The sequence below is a fragment of the Oenanthe melanoleuca genome, chromosome 6, assembly GCF_029582105.1.
Source record: "Oenanthe melanoleuca isolate GR-GAL-2019-014 chromosome 6, OMel1.0, whole genome shotgun sequence".
NCBI classification, from domain to species: Eukaryota; Metazoa; Chordata; class Aves; order Passeriformes; family Muscicapidae; genus Oenanthe; species Oenanthe melanoleuca.
In genome coordinates this window covers 17,505,727-17,524,302 of record NC_079340.1, presented here as the reverse complement: position 1 = coordinate 17,524,302, position 18,576 = coordinate 17,505,727, and the positions used below count along the sequence as shown (strand labels likewise).

The 18,576-nt window shown below is 39.0% G+C and overlaps 2 protein-coding genes across 17 annotated transcripts in view; one reads left to right on the top strand and one right to left on the bottom strand.

The window, feature by feature from the left end:
- The window catches only part of ARHGAP22 (Rho GTPase activating protein 22), a 123,211-nt gene extending 119,032 nt beyond the window's left edge, over nt 1-4,179 (top strand). For all 9 annotated transcript variants that reach the window (XM_056494603.1, XM_056494601.1, XM_056494602.1 and 6 more), the window contains one exon: nt 3,281-4,179. In XM_056494603.1, the coding sequence (XP_056350578.1) occupies nt 3,281-3,509 (229 nt within the window). In that variant the 3' untranslated portion in view covers nt 3,510-4,179. The remainder of the gene's footprint in view (nt 1-3,280) is intronic.
- Nucleotides 4,180-7,625: 3,446 nt separating this feature from the next.
- The window catches only part of MAPK8 (mitogen-activated protein kinase 8), a 43,399-nt gene continuing 32,448 nt past the window's right edge, over nt 7,626-18,576 (bottom strand). For 2 of the 8 annotated variants that reach the window (XM_056494612.1, XM_056494609.1), the window contains 6 exons: nt 17,725-17,796; nt 15,730-15,912; nt 14,836-14,960; nt 13,797-13,860; nt 13,025-13,102; nt 7,626-12,580 (listed from right to left, as the gene is read on the bottom strand). In XM_056494612.1, the coding sequence (XP_056350587.1) occupies nt 12,435-12,580; nt 13,025-13,102; nt 13,797-13,860; nt 14,836-14,960; nt 15,730-15,912; nt 17,725-17,796 (668 nt within the window). In that variant the 3' untranslated portion in view covers nt 7,626-12,434. Of the gene's footprint in view, nt 12,586-13,024; nt 13,103-13,796; nt 13,861-14,835; nt 14,961-15,729; nt 15,913-17,724; nt 17,797-18,143; nt 18,216-18,576 lie in introns of all 8 variants that reach the window. The other 6 variants (XM_056494613.1, XM_056494611.1, XM_056494616.1 and 3 more) reach the window with 3 other exon arrangements.

Below are 18,576 nucleotides of genomic sequence, written 5' to 3'. Positions count from 1 at the left end.
CTTGAGGAAATTGCTCTTGACTATTTGCCACAGGTTTTTTTGGAGTGGTGGTATTGGGACTGCATCTCAGCTGTAATGTTTTCAGCAGCCCTTTTGTGTTGAACTTCTAGAAACCTCATTTTTGGTTTCTGATGTAGGGAGTGGTCCTTGGCTGATGGGGCAGCCTAGCTTGGGGGAACAGCATCAACTGTGTCATTTCCCAACTGGTGCTTCCTTGCACAACTGCAGGTGCTGTACTTTTCATCTGAGCTCAGAAAAATTCCTTTCAGTTTTCAGGAGAGCTGATTTGCACACCATAATATAATACATGCTACTCTGCAGCATCAGTACTCTGCACTGGAGAAGGGCTGTAGGCCCAATTCTTACCCCAATTCTCAGGATTTGGGGTGACTTTGTGTTAAGGTGTTACTGTTAACACTCCTTCAATCATTAAAACTCAGGCTGGAAATTGAGGTATGAAATGCTGCCAGGCTCCCAAACATGGTACCAGAAGCAATAAGACTGTTTGAGTTGTATAGCACAGCTTTAGGCTTCGGTTTTTGGCACTTCTTTCATGTTAAGGTAGTTTCTCAAAAATGTATCTGAACTGTGATCTTTTCCCATGGGCCAGTTAAGGTAGGAACTCCTCTTGCTATCTTCCTGCTTTATTTTATGATTTCCTCTGGTGGTGGCTTGCCAGCCTCTCTTGTGTTTCAGCCTCTTGCACTGTAGTGCTTTGGAGTGTGGAGCTGGAAGGATAATCAGCCTGTGCAGCAGTTTCAGTTCCCACCTAACATCCTGAGTGGGAAAAAAGCCCCACCTTGTGTTCCAGGTGTAAGAGCTTATGAAACACCAGCAGTTGCTAGCATGGGATGTTGGGAAGGGTTTGTGACTGAGGGTGGAAGTTCATGGCTTACATGGTTTGTTTTTTTAGATGCCCTACTGATGCAGAATGGGAGGGAGGTGAGGATATGTGCCTTACATTTCATTGTGCAGAGCTGTCCTGGCAAGCCTTGTTGCAGGGATACAGGTTAATAAACAGAAATACCAGGTTGCAGAACCTAGAAATATGTAGCTGCACATTCTTGCCTGCTGCCTGGGGGAAGAGATGATTTTCCTCCTCTTACCATTAAAACTGTTCCAATGGGGCCTTAAGCTGCTGACATCAGGGGTATCCAGGAAGACCTGTTCTTCATTCCAGCTGTTGAGCTGCTTCAGCACCAACACTTGCCTTTCCCCTGCTGCTGGGCAGGACAGAGAGCACTGTGGCTCGAGGGGAGGACTCTAAATTGGCCAGGTCTCACAGGGCAAAGTAGCTGAGAGGAAAATGCCTAATGAGCTAAAGAGTTTCATAAAACCAGGCAAAATGCAATCACTGCCTTTTTGTATTAAACAGGATGACTCCAGCTGTTCAGGGTTACAGCCTGAAGGACTGTGCTGTCAAGTCTAAAAATTTCAAGCCAAGTTTTTCAGCTCTCAAAAATTTTGCAATGTTTTTACTACATCTGCAGCAATTTATGGATGCAAAAGTACATTCCTTTTCAGACTGCTACTATGGAAAGACAGGAGCTAACTAGCAAAGAAGGGAGGCTGCTTAACATGAAAGATTTAGGCTGCCTCACCAGCCTTATTTTATTGGAGATAATTTCGTCCCCCAAAACTGTACATGTGCTTGTGTGGTTTGCAGAACTGTGTGTATCTAGCAAGACATGTTTTAATGAAAGAATATGAGCTTTTTTGTTGGCACATACATAAGTGAAGGGAAAGTAGTGAGTGAGCAGAGTGAGCACCTGCCTGAGGCAGAGGTAAGGAACACTTGCTGATGGAAAAGCTGTTATTTCTCATCAACTGCCCATTTTCTCTCTCTTAGTCAGAGGGAGGCAAGTTTTATGGCCTTCCTGTAACCACTCTGTTCCAGAGCATTTCTCCCTCAAGGTTAATACAATTATCAGACATTCTCTGTTGAGTTTCAGTAATTCATGTTTACCATCCAGGACTCTTAAGGAAGTGTAAGTATTTGCAGAGGACTGTTATGAATGTAGAAATGCTGCAAGTACTGTGACCCTGTGTAATTCAGTCCAGGCTGCTGTAGCTGACCCCTAAATTTAGTGATAAAAAAAGTAATTGGCAGCTCAGAGCTGGTTTGGGTGTGGGGGGAAGCATCCCAGCTTCAGAAGTGTCATATTCCAGCTGCCTGGAGATAAAGGTCTGCCTTCATCCACAGGGGCTGCTTTTTGCAGAAACTGGTGCAGGTCAGTGCACTTTGATTCATTGTGAAAACTGTGACAGTAATCAAACTGCCATCTTTAGCTTATGGAAAGGAACAGAAAAGTTTAAGGTGATGCATTGTACTGCCTCTTGGTCATAAAGTGGAATTCAGACCCTTCTGGGACTTCAAGGCCCGCTTGATTTTTTCATTTTTGTTTTGTTATGGAGGCAGTAGCATGGCCTTCTTGATAATCAGTTACCCTGACTAAAAATCCATCCACACTTCTACTGGGATGCCACACCCCAGCTTCAAAGTTGAGTATTGGACTGACCAAGGTGAGGTGAGGGTGATTTTGTGTTAGAAATTATTTTTAAAGGTTGTATTTATTTTGAGAAGGCTAATTTTTCATTGTAAAAGCCTAATTTTTAAATTCACATTCTAGTAATCAGTAATTCCTATCTGAAAATAGTCATCCCTCAATATTAATACCACTACTTGATCTTGTGATGGGAAACACAAGGGGGAAAACAGCAAGAGCTGTGCTGCTTTGAAATCCCAAAACCATGAACCTTGTTCTTTGACCTCCTGAGTGAAAAGCTCTGAATTTTGCTTCAGAGCTTTGTCAGTGATAAACTTTACAGAAAATACCATCAAATGGATGGTGAGGAAGGATTGTGACCTCATTCCTCTCTGATCCCTGAGGATGCTCCTTTGTACCATATAGGGAAACACAGTATCAGGATGAAAATAGAGATTAAAAGATTCTTTTAGAATTATATACTTGAACTCTGCCAAACTGAGGAGTTAGTACATCTTAGCCAGGCAGTCAGGTGCTGGAAAGTAAGCATTGTTTTCTAAGATTTGAGCAGTTTTCTCAAGATGCAAATAAAGGAAGCTGTAGCTTTCAAGGAATCTCTGCCCTTAAATTCAATAGTAATGAAATGGAATTTAGTTCCCTCCTTTAAAACTTCCTCTTAGAATATGTTAAATTTAAGTTGTTCCTCTTAGAGTTTTTATAGTTATCAGCTGTATTTATCCAACCACTTTAAAAATCCTTTTTTTTTTTTGTTTCCTCTCTCTGTTGGTTTTAAGAATTGAAGAAACAAGTGCAGACCTGAGGAACCAAGTGGTTAGGTTAGAAGAAGAACTGGACCAAGAAAGAAAGAAATACACAATGCTGGAGATAAAGCTGAGGAATTCTGAACGTGCTCGTGAAGATGCTGAGAAGAGAAATTACCTCCTGCAGAAGGAAATGGAAGAATTTTTTTCAACATTAGGATGTTTAACTGTTGGGAGTCAAAGTGCTAAAGTCTCCAAATAGAACAAGTATAGAAAATCCCATTCCTGACAAAATGAGTGAAAATGCATATTTTGTTCTGGTATACTCATGTATCATGAGTAATTCTATAGTGGTTGTGCTCTCAGTGACAATTGCCCTGTTGTCTTTATATGTGCTATAGTATTTGGGCCAGCTGGGAAAGACTGCTGACCATAAAGCTTGAAAATTTAGCATCAGATTGCCAAGAAAGAGTGGGTGCTTTCTGTATCCACAGAACATAAGATACTCTTCTCCAGACTGTCCTGCTGCCATCTTTGGACTCAACTGCACCATCCTTTTGCTGGCTCAAGGACAGTGGAAGGTCCTGCAGGGTGGGTGGATGGCCAGAACCAACAGACAAGCTGAGCCTGGAGCTGAGGGATTCCTGCACTTGTGGCAGGGAAGGTGGCAGCTCCAGTCTGTCACCACAGCCGGGAGGTTTGCCAGAAGGATTTAATGAGGTGGTTTTCACCCCACTCCCTCCATAAAGTTTGTTCAAATTTCTCATTCCTAGAATGGTATTATTTTATGAAGATATTGTGAAAACAAGGTCTGCAAACATGCTGAAAATATCAAAATCTTGACAATTCACTAAAATTGTCCCTTACCCACTCAATGGTTTCAGTGTTTTATAAAAATGCAGCTTTAAATTAAACTGTGATTAATAATCTGATTGGCTACACAAACTTTGTGGAACTTTAAACATGTACATTTTGCCCTAGGTCTCTGAGGGTTTTCTGAGCCAAAAATCTAGCAGTATTAGCTGCAAAAAAAAAAGTCTCCTGAGTTGATATATGTATTAAGGTAGAAGATGGAAGATTCTTATCATCACAACACATCACAATCCAAACTTTAATAGCAAAACTTATGGTAAGAGGAATTAGTTTAACTGGGGTGGGGGGTGTCAGGGTGGTAAAGGGGGGAGGGGGGGGAAATCTATCCTTTACCTTTCCTGGACACTGTACACTTACCTGCCTTATAACATTTCATTATACCAGCTGATATTTCTGTTGTTAGTTCTTACAGGGAGATGAGGGGACAGGAAGAATACTGCAACCAACCCATCATCCCAAGCTGCTTACTTCTGCTAAGGAAAAAATCATTTTAATGAAGCTGTAAGTTCTGGTAATTTGCTGCCAGGGCTGACCTTCCCTTCCAAGTGATTTCAAGAAGTTCTGCATAGCATTTGTAACACCCTGAGCCATGCAGAGCCTGCACACAGAAATGGTTTCACCAGATTCAGCCTGAATTCCTGCGAGCCCAGCACCGTTCACTCTGTCTTGGCACTTTGACATCCCAAAGTAGCTTGGGAGTCTCTAAAGAGAAAGAATTTTAACAAAAAAAGTACCACAACAATATGAACTGGCTAAAGGGGAAGTATAGACTGTAACAAAGAAGATTGCTTTATTTTAAATATTTTGAAAAAGTGCCCTGAATCTCATTTTGTACTAGAGAAGACTATGACTCACTGTCTGGAAATAACCTTAGAATGGGTTTTGTACATACCATGAGATAGTCAATACTGAATGATACACTTTCTCCTCATCATCTCACAGACACCCAGGTATTTCAACATTTGAAACATCTGGGTGTTAATTTGTTTCTACTGCACTGTAACACTTCTCCTTCCTATAGAAATATAAAAAATGTAAACCATTTAAAGCAAGCAAAAAGCAGAATTTTAACCTAATCTTTCCTGGATAAGAAACATCAAGCAAGGTGGAACAGTAAGCCATGTGAATAGGTTAATTCAGTTATTTCAAAACCTTTTCCCTACTTCCCAGGCTCTACAGCTGTCCTGGATTCCTTACTGCCCCAGGCATGAGGCAGGAACCTGCACGTTCAGCAGCAGCTGCCTGCCACCTGCAGGTTCAGCAGTGTGAGCAACATCCTCATCTTTTTTTCCCATTTCTGCCTTGGAATCATTACCAATGGTCACAAGTGATCCTTTAAGGAACAAGAAGGCCCTTTAAACAGCAGCATAATGTGAGAGAAGCATTAACAGTGACTGAGCTGGAAGAGCACAGTGTGGCAAGTCATCACAAGATAAACCTTAATATTGGAGGGTGTTTTGAACCAGGTTGTAAGTAGAACACCAAGACTGATAAAAAACAACATTTAATCCAAGTACTGATAGCAAGCAGGGAATTTTAATGCCTTCTTTTATTTCTACCCAAAACAGTATCCCTCCTGACAGGCCACAGCTCTCTTACACTATTTATATTGTGTTATCTCCTGTGTGTATTGAGTGCAGACTGCTCCCTTTAGTTCACACTACAACCTCAAGAACAGAGCCCTGCTGACTGAGAGACCAAACACCAAATATGCCAGATGAGCAGTGAACAGGACTGCTGGGTAACTCTCCTAAGCATTTAACCTTAGGTAACTGCTAAAAAACCCACCTTGCAGATCTCCTCAAACTTGCAGATCTAGGATAGGATCATGAGATCCTAGAGTACACAATCTGGTATCCAAGATAAAACTAATTCTTTTTAATATACAAAGAAACTCTATCCACTCAAAATGAGGAGTGAAACAAACCAGTTCCAGACTGGCTGTTGTGCTCCAGCAGCATCTATAGCCCTTGTTCATAAGGAGTAAATTTCAGCTGCTTTTGAAGATGAGCCACTGCAGTAAATAAACCTGGCCAGAAGCTGCAAACAACCCAGTTCATGCTAAAATGCACCACACAGGGATGTTAATCTCAAGTGCAGGAACAGGACCATAATGCTAAATTCCTGATACAGGCAATTATGGAAGAAATGAGATCCACTTATACACAGCTTCAAAGAACACTATGCCCTGATATGAAGAAGATGATACACCCTTTCCTAGATTTTAACTCCTGTTTGCATACTCTTCCCCACCAATGCATTTCCCCACAGCCAGAACTGGAGACTACTCCTTCTTCTGCAGACCTTTGACTTGTTACAGTCCCTGATTTAAAAGTCAGCTTTCTTAGCAAGTGTTTACAAGATACAGGCTTGGTTATTATTAATTAAACATGACAGAAGATTCTTGGAATATATAAATTTTCACCATAGCTTCACCTGTGTCATCTTCTCAGCTTGAAATAGCCCTTCCAGTATTATGCAGGGAAAAAACCCACCAACAGTGAAAAAAAACCCTCCCAAACAACACAAGCATATACTTTAAAATAAAGCAAAACAGCAGCACTCCAGAATAACAAAGAAAACTTCAGCAGGTTGTGGCATTTCTAACACAAAAAGGAAAATGATCAGGGATAGCTTAATAACTTATCTACATTCACAAAGGAGTTCCACTGAAGCCAGCAGCACTATGGAGTGTTTCACTCCTGAGCCACCAGACAAATCCTGGGCAGAGCTACAACTCTCTCTGGCCCTGCTCTGTAATAACATATCACTGAAAATTGGCTGCACTTTATGCTGACACTTGATGCAAATAAAGAAGAGCATCTCTGAGTCTCACCTCATTTCTAGAAGAGCATCCCACAAACTGCTGGACCAGATAAAGCTGGCTGCAATGTCACAGTCCCTTTCCTTTGAAACTGGACACAAAGGCACCACCAGCACAGCTCAAGGGCAGCTGCAGTTGCTAAGGAAGCACTGAAACCCTGCTGGAAGCAAAGGCAATCAAATGTGTTATGTTGGGAATTACCTGTGGGAGAAGTGCCAGTGCACTTCTGGTGGTCCAGGCATCCAAGTCAGCTCTCCAGAAGTCAGATCCTTCAGGTTTCTTCAACTCAGTTTTGAGAGATTCTCCCATACACTAGGCAGCCCATGGCTTACCTCTTTCAGCAGCACAGGCTCTCAGCAGCTGTATTTCTAGGAATTAAGGTGGCTGAAAGCAAGGAAGGAAGGAATCCATTCTTGCAAGGAAGCAAGAATGGATTCACTGGTTGCAAAGACACTGAACACGTGGCTGTTAACAGTCTGTGGCACATCTAAGGCCATGGGAATGCAGAAACAGAAAAACATGGCACTTGGCTCACAAGTGAGCTCACAAGACAGGACACTACCCTTAAAAGACAGATGAATTCTCAGGAAGGATTCTCACTAATAAGATTTCAAGTAGAGCCCTATTATGCAATCCATATGAAACCCATCACAGCCTGGTAATGAAGAAACACTAAATGCATGGTGGTCAAACTTTGTTTTTGTTTTTTATTTAAAATATCATTATAACCAACTGACATACTAGATAACAATGTATACATTCCAGTGGTGCACATGTAATGACTGATGGCATGAATGAGTTAAAAAAACCCCACAATGTTCTCAGTAATGCCCACCAAGAGCTTATTTGGAGGGAATAAAGGAAAAGCAGGAAAAGGTATCAAATGTGGGGAAGAAAAAAATTAGTTTCCCCCAGTATTTTTAATGGTGTGTCTTCCCCTTCATATTTCTTGGGATACAATAAAATGAAGAATATACTTCAAAAAGGGCAGAAGGAATGATCACAATAACTGGGGTGGGATTTTTTTTCTCAAACTTTAGTAATAAAAGTTAAAGAACTCTCAAAAATAGACTAGATATTGGGCCTACAAAAGTAATTCATCTGTATGCAAAGCTTACCAAGAATTATTCCTTTTGTAAAATGTAAAGGATGAGCTGACATTACTAGTAAGCTATTTTTACCCTACAAAACCAGACTACAATAATAAAATCACCAATTTACAGCTAACACAATAATCTAGATGTACATTACTGTACACAAGCTATATATTACACATGAACATCTTACGTGAAATAGATAAGAAACATACTGATATTGTCTCAACATTGGCCAATAGGTTTGTTTTTCTAAAGGTGTATTTTCTATTCACATTCAGTGTAGTTCCAATAGCAAGGGTTAGCTTTGCTTACTTAAGAAACGTAGAAAGTTTGTGTGAGGTAGTTCAAGAAAACCTAGCTTAAATTTTGAACTGCAGAAGTAGAAACACAATGTGATCTGATTCATAACACATTTCTGTAACACAGACATACAAAGAGAAGGGAGTGAGAGAGACCACTTAAAATACCACTTTTATCCAGTGCCCTTAACTAAGAATAAATAAATTAATTGAAAATTTGGGTAGGCAGTACAGTCTTATCACACTGCTTCAATAAAATCTCTTTCTAATCCTACTGAAAAATACAGATAGGCTCTCCTTCAACTGCACCAAACCACTGACAGGAAAATAAAATGTAACAGCACAGACATGCTGCTGCCAACAGCAAATAAAAACAGATCTAGAAACTGTAATTCACTCCCTTTAGCAACCTGAAAGAGTAAGACCAAGTATAAGCTGAACCTTCTTCTCCCTTTCTGCCCACGATCTTTATCAAGAAAAATTTACTGTCATACACTTTGGATTATTGGCTGGGTAGGACCATCCTCCTGAAGGAGGTTTTTGTCATTTTTCTTCCTGCACTGCTGAGCTGAATGCTCCATCCATCCATCCATCCCCGGTGCTCAGTGCTGGCCCCACCAACCCCAGGCAGCAGGGCCCTACTGGCACTGCTCGTGCTGGGGAACTGGGACATCCCACCATACCTCTGCTGCTGATGCTGTGCCAAGCTGGAATTCCTGCCCAGGAAGATGCTGCTGCATCTCACTTAATGAAAGTTCTTCAAAGCTAAAAGCCCAGGCTTGGGCAGGGCAAATGCCACATCTGCTCAGCTGAGCAGAGTGACCCAGGGCTGAGCGTGTTCCACCAGGAGTTGTGCCTGGGCAGCACAGCTGCTCACACACACAAACACATCAGCTCTGACCCACAGTCTTGCACCAACAAAAGACTTCCCAGCACAGCATCCCAGTATACCCTAAGGGTACTAATTCCCTCTCCAATCCCTATTTCAAATTCTTGAACAACCTGCTTCTAGAAAAGGAGAGAGCTGCTTTACCCTTGCTGCATGCCACAGCCCTGCCTAAAGAAGGCAGAAATCAATCTTGCTATTACTGCCCAACTTTGAACCCCACCTAAGGTAAGAGATCAGACAGCTCTGGTAATTCAATCTACATCAACTCTCAGTGGATTGGAATGGCCTTAGAAAGTTGCATGCACTTTAGTGAAGCCTGTTGTCTCAAGAAGATTCCAAATCAAAGTCTAAAGTAAAACTTAACAATACTTTAAAATTGTACAGCACATTGGGTAGCATATAATCTAACAACAGACAAAGACAGCTGAATTCCAGTTAACCATTTGTTTGCTGTGACAGTGTACACCTATTTGAAAAAAATTTATATTTCAACAAATAAAAAGGGAAGTTAAGACTAGGATGCTGTTGTGATAATTTGATTACTGAATACGATTTTGTCTTTGAAATTTGCCATCACTTTAATTTGCCTAAATGCATGCAACTGAAAAAGAGAAAAAGAAAAAGCAACACTCCTGTGAAGATGATGTCAAAAGTGAACTCTCAGTTTCCTCAGGCAAAGCCCTGACCCTACTGAAACAATCCCTTTAAGCACAGCTTGCTCACACTGCAACAGGCTGCACTGGGCATTTCCACACATTCACTAATCTTGCCTTGGAAAAAAAAAAAAAAGCTCAATTTTCCTTAGTGCTTATGAGCTCAGTTCAGTTACTATATATTTAGGACACTGGAAAGTGATAACAAAAAATATTTTTAAGTTTCAAAATATTTCAATCATCACTGCAATCCAGTGGGGTCTAAAATAAATTTAAATAGGAACTATAGTAACCAATTTGTTTTTAACAGCACTGAGAGGCATCAGAAGTTACTTTTGTCAGTCTTAACTTCATTACACACTGACCACACTGTGCTGACCACACTATCATTTGACCCTATGTAACAATGGAGTACTGTTGATTGACCAAAAATTTCAGCTTAATTCACAGCTTAAACTTTGATAAAAAAATTACAAAACAGACTGTTCTGTTGGTCTCTGTTCAACATTTTCTACATTCCAGTGCTAGGTGAATCCAAACTTGTCCTGCCTGTTCTGAGGTAATATACAATTTGGCAGGATCCTGCAAAAATAATTGCCTTAACAAATGTGGCTTAGGAAGGCAATATTGAAATATTAGATACAAGTGAGGAAAGCAAAATTACACACACAGCACTTACCAGCAGTCTAGCCAGGCCAGGAAAACAACTGTGCAGTTTATCAACTGAGTTATCTTTGAGACATTACCATTCCTTGAAACCCTGCATGTTTTTTAAAAAGACATGTTAGATATTGACACTACTATCACTTCTGTTTTTCTGAAACTTACTGCAAAGACAAAGTTTCCTCTTTTAGTTAGAACTTCAAAAAGATGCTTATTTAACCCAACAAGCAGAAGGAACCACACTGAAGACCACCAGCCACTCCTGGATGACCTCTGTAGGCAGTTACATGATTTGTTTATGCTCAGTGCCTGGCAAGACTTCTGTATCTTTTATGCCCATTTTTGTGAGCTTTACTAATTTAAATTCCTCTTCACATTCTAATTCACTACACAAAATATGCATCTACACAAGGCAATCAATTATACAGCCTAGCTTCACTAAAAATCTGCATTTTCCAAAGAAATAAATTCTCAATGATTGTTTAACTCATATATAAACTTAGGTCAGTTATACATAAATCATTCTGTAAATATAAAATGTAAACAGTTTAAATACTTCTGTGAGGAGCAGCACCATCTTACATGACTATTTAGTAACTGTTCTATATATCTCAATATATCTTTTGTTTAAAAAGTGTATTGAAACCTGGAGCTTCATTAATGAAAACTACTGAATATGACTCAAAATGAACCACTGCTAAGATTTCTGCTACACTGATCTCATGGTGAAATGAAAGAGATAAATATTAATTTATACAGCACTACTTCTCCCTCCTTTGGATGGCATATATTGCTCAATTAATGCATTAGCTACAGAAATCCTGAGGTTCTCCTACCACTTCATGGTTTTTAGCAATCAGTTACTTTTGGTGGAGAAAGAGTAGCTGAAGTTTTGCCCCTATTGCATTCATGTCATTCCCTCTTTGATCCAAAAAGCACTCAAAAAAAGCACTTGCTTTAGCAGACCAAACTAGTAAGAACCAGAACTCCCAAGAATTACATCTCACATGAAAGTATAGCTACAGCATACTCAGTTTCCCTCCTGTCAGTCTAAACACCCTGGATACACTTCATTTTGTGTGTACAAAAACAGGCTACGAGCTAGAAGTAAACAGTTTATTGGCATTGCAATGTGTTATTCATGAAGTATCCTCATGTCTTATGGTGATCACAAGATTTGGCATGCCACAACTCTGCAGAAAACATCACATTACTCTGCTAGGCTGGATATTTCTGCAGCTTTGAAGATATGCTTTGCTTTCTTAAGTTCATAAACCCATTTAGACTCTGCAACCTTGCAAAGGATTTTTTCTGTTTCTCTACAAAACTCATTAATTGTTGCTTTTGCTGAAATATTCTAGGCAAGTGGCCAAAATAAAAGAGGATTTTGTTCACTACCCAGCAAGTAGTATGCCTGAAACTACAGATGGCTGCACTGAATTCTCTCCCCCTCCACCTGGACACACATGTATGACCAAGCATAAAACTTTTAAGGATATCATGAACAAAACATCTGGAATAAATTCTAATTAAAAAATTGAAAACCTATAAAATCTTAAATAATTCATCATAAGGTAATGACCACAACATTAATATGTGCTTTGATAAAACAAATTTTACAAATTCAGTAAAAAAAGATCAGCAGCATAATAGTAAAGCAAATATGCAGATTTCAAAACCACAATAAAAATTACCAGGTTTAATATTTTACAATTAATTACAGCAAAAAAGTGGCTGCTTGTAACACAACTTACAGTTTGAAATTACAGCACTTTATGATGAATTCCATGATTATTTTTGAAAAAACACTCAAAAATACCACCAAATTTTAAAAGTGCCCTATTAATGACTAAAAGGACCCCCCTCCCACCCCCCAAAAGACCAAGTAGTCATCTACAGCAACCCAGAGGTCCAGCTGAGGTTTCTAGACTGCTGTCTGTATCAGAGGCCAATGTTGGATCTGTTGACATTGAAGACACATCATTGACAGATGACGATGAAGATGGGTGTTGAGAGCCATTGATCATTGCTGCACCTGTGCTATGAGAAACAAAACAGCAAATCAGTTGCAGATACAGTTGCACAGTTCAGTACTTGCATTAGTCTGTCTCTTCCTAATGGCTGGTAATTTTCCCTGTTTTGGCAAATTTGAAGAGATGTGTCTCAATCCACTGTCAGAATAAATAAAACCCACAAGTTTTTAATGTGGGGCTTAACAGATGGTGTGTCAAAAATTGAAATGAATGAAGTTTCAACTACTCAGGGACAATGATAGGGGGACTGAACAATCAACAACTGATCAATAAAGAGGTGTCAGCCTTGTATATTCCACTCAAATATACAGTGTCTCAATTCAAGAGGTTAGCTCATTTAAGAGCCATATTTTTGAGTTAGGTTACTTTTGGATATCATGATCAGCTTTATCCCTCCTGATCTACAACTCAGTGGAGCCTCACACTGTGCTTTTATTGTAACCAACCTAAAGGGGCTGGTTGGCCACGTATAACCCCGTTCTTGGTTCTCTCCTCCAGGTCCATGACTTCTTTGTATATCAACTCTGAAAATGCACAGAAGGGAAGGCAAAAAATGAAGTTGCAATTGAACACTAGATAAATAATACATCTCCCATTAAAATGTCCATTTAAATTTTATAGGTTTATTACTGTTCATAATTAGTTTTGAACAACAGGTTGTAGGCTGCACAATAACTGGCAAATGATACAAAAAACATACACTCTTTTCTGTTGGAGCTACAGTGGCCTGGCACTGCTCTGAGGCTCATTCATTCAGGCTGCTTGGAGACCTAAGGCTAAGCTGTGTCTTAAGGCCCACTCAGTTTTTATCAATGGCTTCTTTGGTAAGGGAAACTCAATCAGCAGTCTGCAAAGGAAGAGCTAAGAACAGATGAAGACTTGTCCTTCTAATTCAGCATTACATTGCTCAAGCTCCTGCATCCTTTTCAATTGTAGCAGTTTGGCCAGAAGAGCCACCCTCCCTAAAAATGCTGTCCTATGGATTGCAAAAGGTGACTGAGATGAGCAGGTCTTTAGTTCACTTTAAAGGTTCATCCCCCTTGCAGGAAAAGTTTGTCTCTCAACAACTGAGAGGCTGTGAAGCACTGATCTGTTCCCTTGACATCCAAGCAGACTAAGTAAATACTATTAGGTTGCTCAGAAGAACTTTAATAACAATAATCACTGGGGCCCAGCATACTCCCAAAAGCCTTGTTATACTTTAAATGCCTTTCTTACCTTTCCACTCTTCTATCGTGTGTTCCCTCTCATCTAACTGCTTATCTGGTATCTTTGGTGGAGGCTGAAAAACAAAACTAACTCATCATAGAGCAATCAAAAGGGATACAAAACCAGTATGAATTAAAAATGAAATTAACCATTCAGAACATGAACATGATTTAAAAGTAACATTTACTTGAATATATATCTGTTCATATTTGGACTTAACCAATTTTTTAGATGCTGCCACAGTCTTTAAAGTTTTTAATAAATTTGCTTATGTTACTGTAATAATTAACAAAGAAACTGATCAGCCTGGTACAAGAGCTCCTAAATGCAGCAGTCTCCAGCACAAGTAGCTCTTTTTAGCTACTTACTGCTAATTATTAAATATTCTATCTAGCTATTACAGAGCAGCAGAATTACAATTACAGAATTACAATTGCTCCATTTACATCAAGTAGCTTTTTCTATTCTTAGTGGCCATCACCAAACTTTGCTTTCAAAAAAAAAAAAAAAAAAATTTTTCTTACAAGCTTATAATTTCTTATAAGAAATTACCCTAAAACTAATTTTAAAGGAAAAAAATTATATTAAACCCTTTGTTCATTAGTTTTAATCACTAAAAGCTCAAGATCTTGTATTCAGATTTTGCTGAAACACTTATTTCTAGATGAAGAATAGTATGAATTCCTACAACTAATGAAAGTATTTTGTTTCCCCAGAAATAAATATCTCACAACCCCATCAAGGGCAGTCAAATCACACAAACAACTGAAGCTTGATTAGAACCCTATATAAAAGATTTCAGATGCATGACTAGATGTTCAGGAGATGATATGCAATTATACACCAACACAGACATACATGAACACAGAGAGAGATACCTCAGCCCATTCATGATGCTATTTCTAATAAGCATAACTACCAACACCAATAAAAACAACTATGGCTTAGTTAAACTCCTAATGAAATGTGCAACAATCTTTTGTCAAGCATCACAGTAAGATGGCTTTATACACAGCTTCCTAAGCAGAGACCTAAAACAAGAACTTACAGCTTCTGCTTCTGATGGATCATACCAAACATTGATGTATGGGTGCTGCAGGGCTTCATCCACAGAGATTCTTTTAGAAGCATCTATAACCAGCATTTTTGATAACAAATCTCTTGCTTGACTTGCTGCAAAAATAAAAGTTTCTGTTCAGATTATTGCCATATATAGAACACATAATACAGTGTTTCAAACTTTTAAAGAGAAGGATCAGAGTAATCAAGTTCTAATTAAATGTCTATACAACCCTCACATAATATGAGGTTTAAGAGAGTGGTCCATTTGATGGCAAAAAACCCTGAAGAGAATGACACAGTTAAGAAAGGGGTCAAACATGTTCCACTATCCATTTTCAGCACACAGTGCCCCTTGGTGTGACATCCTTATGGGAAACAGCTCAGCCTTGTTTTGAATAGCAGCAGGCAAGCACCTACTGCCCCTTTCTGTCACATGCTTTTAGTCACAGAAAACACTGAGTGACTCCACTGAGTAGGTGGCCCTTAGAACCAGTAAGTCTGAAGTAACTACACGGTATCTATATATTATGAACATAAAAATCTTATACTCATCCCTAGAGAACAAATATCTTTCTCTGCCTATACAACTTCTATTCCAACCTCCCCCCACTTTTCTCCAAACTGTGTTGGCATCTGTCATTGAGAAGAATATAGATATTTATTTGTCTTTATAAAGACAGCTCCAAGAATAGGAGCTGTCTCACAAAGATATGAAAGTGGAGGCAAGCACATGTCAGCACATTCATCCACTCTCATGATATAAATATTTAGAGCCTTAGCAGGATGATTTTATAGTGAACAAAACCAAGCTACATTTCTGTTCAATGTATCACAGTTTTCAAACTTGTAAAAGATATAACACACAGAAGACAGAGCTTACCTTTAAGTTTATTGTGTTCAGAGTCAGCTGGGAAAAGGACATCTGGAAAGAGTTTTTCAAAACTATATCCAGCATATTTGGGTCTGTTCTCCACGTAAGTTCGGACTGTAGGCTGCAGTTTCTTCATAAATTCTGGGCATGGTGTTCCTAGCTGCTCTATAACTTTATTCCATTGATCAATATCTAAGGTTTTGCAGCTAAGAAAAACACTGTGTTTGGTTTTCAGCTAGAAAGTTATGTTAAAACCACATGGAATAACCAACAGAGAAAACACAGGAAATTACAATAAAGTATCAAGTTCATCATCATGACTTAGGACTACTTTCTTAAACAGTGAAACAAAGCAAGGCTATGATAGTGTGGTAAAGGCAATATCTATTTCACTCAAAATCATTACTGGTTAGAAAAGGATAGAATTCTGAGAAACAGTATAATAGAAGACTCACAAAATATTTAAATAGAAGAAATTTAACTTAAGTTCTTGTGTGGGTTCTGGAGAACTCACTCCCAGATCTGAACACATATTCACAGCAGTCAAGCTACTACACATCACCAAGGCACTCCTGAGAGTGACCCCAAGGGCTGCTTTGTCCTGGGCAACCTCTCCCCAAGGACGTGCAACACTGGGCACACAAAGGACCAAGGCTTGGCCCACACAGGCCAGTGACAATATTCAGGGACTTGAATGAAGGTAAAGTGTTTCAAGCATGCAGAAGGAACACCTTAACTGAAAAGTTTACACACTGTGAAGTGGAGACTGACCACTTCAGGGTAGAAGAATTCAATACATTTTACTGGAACAAAAAAAAAGTAAATTTTGGCTCAGGAATTCCTAGTTGCAGATGGTTAAATACTGGGGGAGACCTCAGCTAGTTTTATATACACTAATTCACATTCTCCCCAACTTTTTCTTTTTGGCTGCCATCAAAAATTAGATACCAGGCTACCTAAATCTACAGTGGGTTGAAGCATACCCTCTCTTATATTGTTAAAACTTAACAGCAGATCTCTACATTAGGATTCTCAAGCTCTGAGGAGCTTTAGTAAAGGCTTTGACAAAAGGAACTATTTACATTGTATGGCACTGAGTCTAAATTGAAAAGCCATGCCAGCAAACCAGATGCATAAAGCAAAGCATGGTGCAGCTCATGCAATGACAGAGCTGTGTGAAAGTAAGGATGCTCTGGATTTCCTTACCATGCCTCAAAAATCTCCATCCCATTTTCACCCCTAAATGGTACTATATCAATTTTTAAACAGTAACCTGCAGCAAAAGCAGGAAACATTTATCATGGCATCTAAAAAAAAAAACGCTCTGTAAGTAATAGTAAATCAAACAGGATATCAAGGTCCAGTTAGTTTCAGTAGTTTTAGCAATGATCTAGAGGTTTCAGTTCTGTTTGTCTGGAGCAGACTCTTGGTCTGAAATACTGTTCACAGGACAGCCCATACAGACACCACCAAACCATTCATGGAATACAGAGACAGAAATGCCAGATATTTCTGAAAGCTGCTTGCAGGATCATTTCTGCATACAAAAAATAAATCTCCAGAGTGAAACTAATGAAGATGGTTAGGAATTGTAAACATTTTCTATAAAATGCAAAGAATAGTAACTACTAGCATGCTCAGGTACTAAACAAGATTAGTAAATTACTACATAAAAATGAACTCCAAAGTAAAACCCAATGCATGTGAACCAAGAAAACACCACCTAAACAAAAAGAAGTCTGTCTTAAGTGTGACAACATTCAAAAGTAGTGGATAGGGACTATATTACACTGGAAAAAAGAAAAGAAGAGGGGGAAAAAAAGAAAGGAAAAAGAAAAATAAGTCTGTTTGCCCAAGTGTTATATAATGGACTTACAAATTGCAATTTGAAAAGGCAGTTTAAAACCTGTATTTTAAAAATTAGAACCACCTTAATCTGGAACTATATCATTGCAGTATCTTTTGACCTTTTACAACTACATCCTAGGCCAAGGGTAAGGATACGATCTGTACCAGGAAATAAAACACCACCTTTGATCATTTCTCCCATGATGCACCCAACTGACCAAATGTCAACTGAAAACAAAATGCAATGACATTAACATAAAAGATAGTTATTAAAATAAAATAAATAAAAATATCTAGACACACACATACACATGAAGTGACTATAAAAAGCATGTGCAATGAAAATGAGTGAAGGTGAATGTATGCTAACTACAGGACCAGCAGAGACTATGTCCTACTGCTAGGTGCAGCCTGAATATAAATGATTTTTTTTTTAAGTGTATCACAAGAAAAATCCATGTTCATTTAATAAAAAAAAATAAAAATTGTACAATATGCATCTTCATGACACAACATCAATAAAAAGGTTAATCACTTCCTAGCTAATTCAACCTGCTGCAGCAGCACAAGGATACAGTCCCTTCCTGGAAAGAGGATTTTGTGGCAAACCATTTCGCCCATAATGCACCCCACAGACCATAAATCCACTATGTTTGTAGCACAAAAAGAAGGAAAAGCAAAGCAAACAGTCATTTAAAATTAAAAGAAGCATAACATGACTGCATCCTATAAACTGCAGAGACAGCACAGGAAGAAAAGCAAGTCTTTGTATTAATCAATGAAAACAGTTTAACATAAACCGTGTGCAAGGATTAGCTTTTAACTGTCTCAAATACAAGGCAGAAAAACATCCTTTTGTTTAATATAGTGCTAGAGCAAGAGCTTGAGCAGAGAGAGAGAGGCATGGATGGAGCAGAAAAAAGCACTTCTCCAAGGCTGGAGGCTTCAAAGCTACCCCTGCCAAGAGAATAGACTCAAGCACCAAAGACAGATTTACTCCTTGAAAGT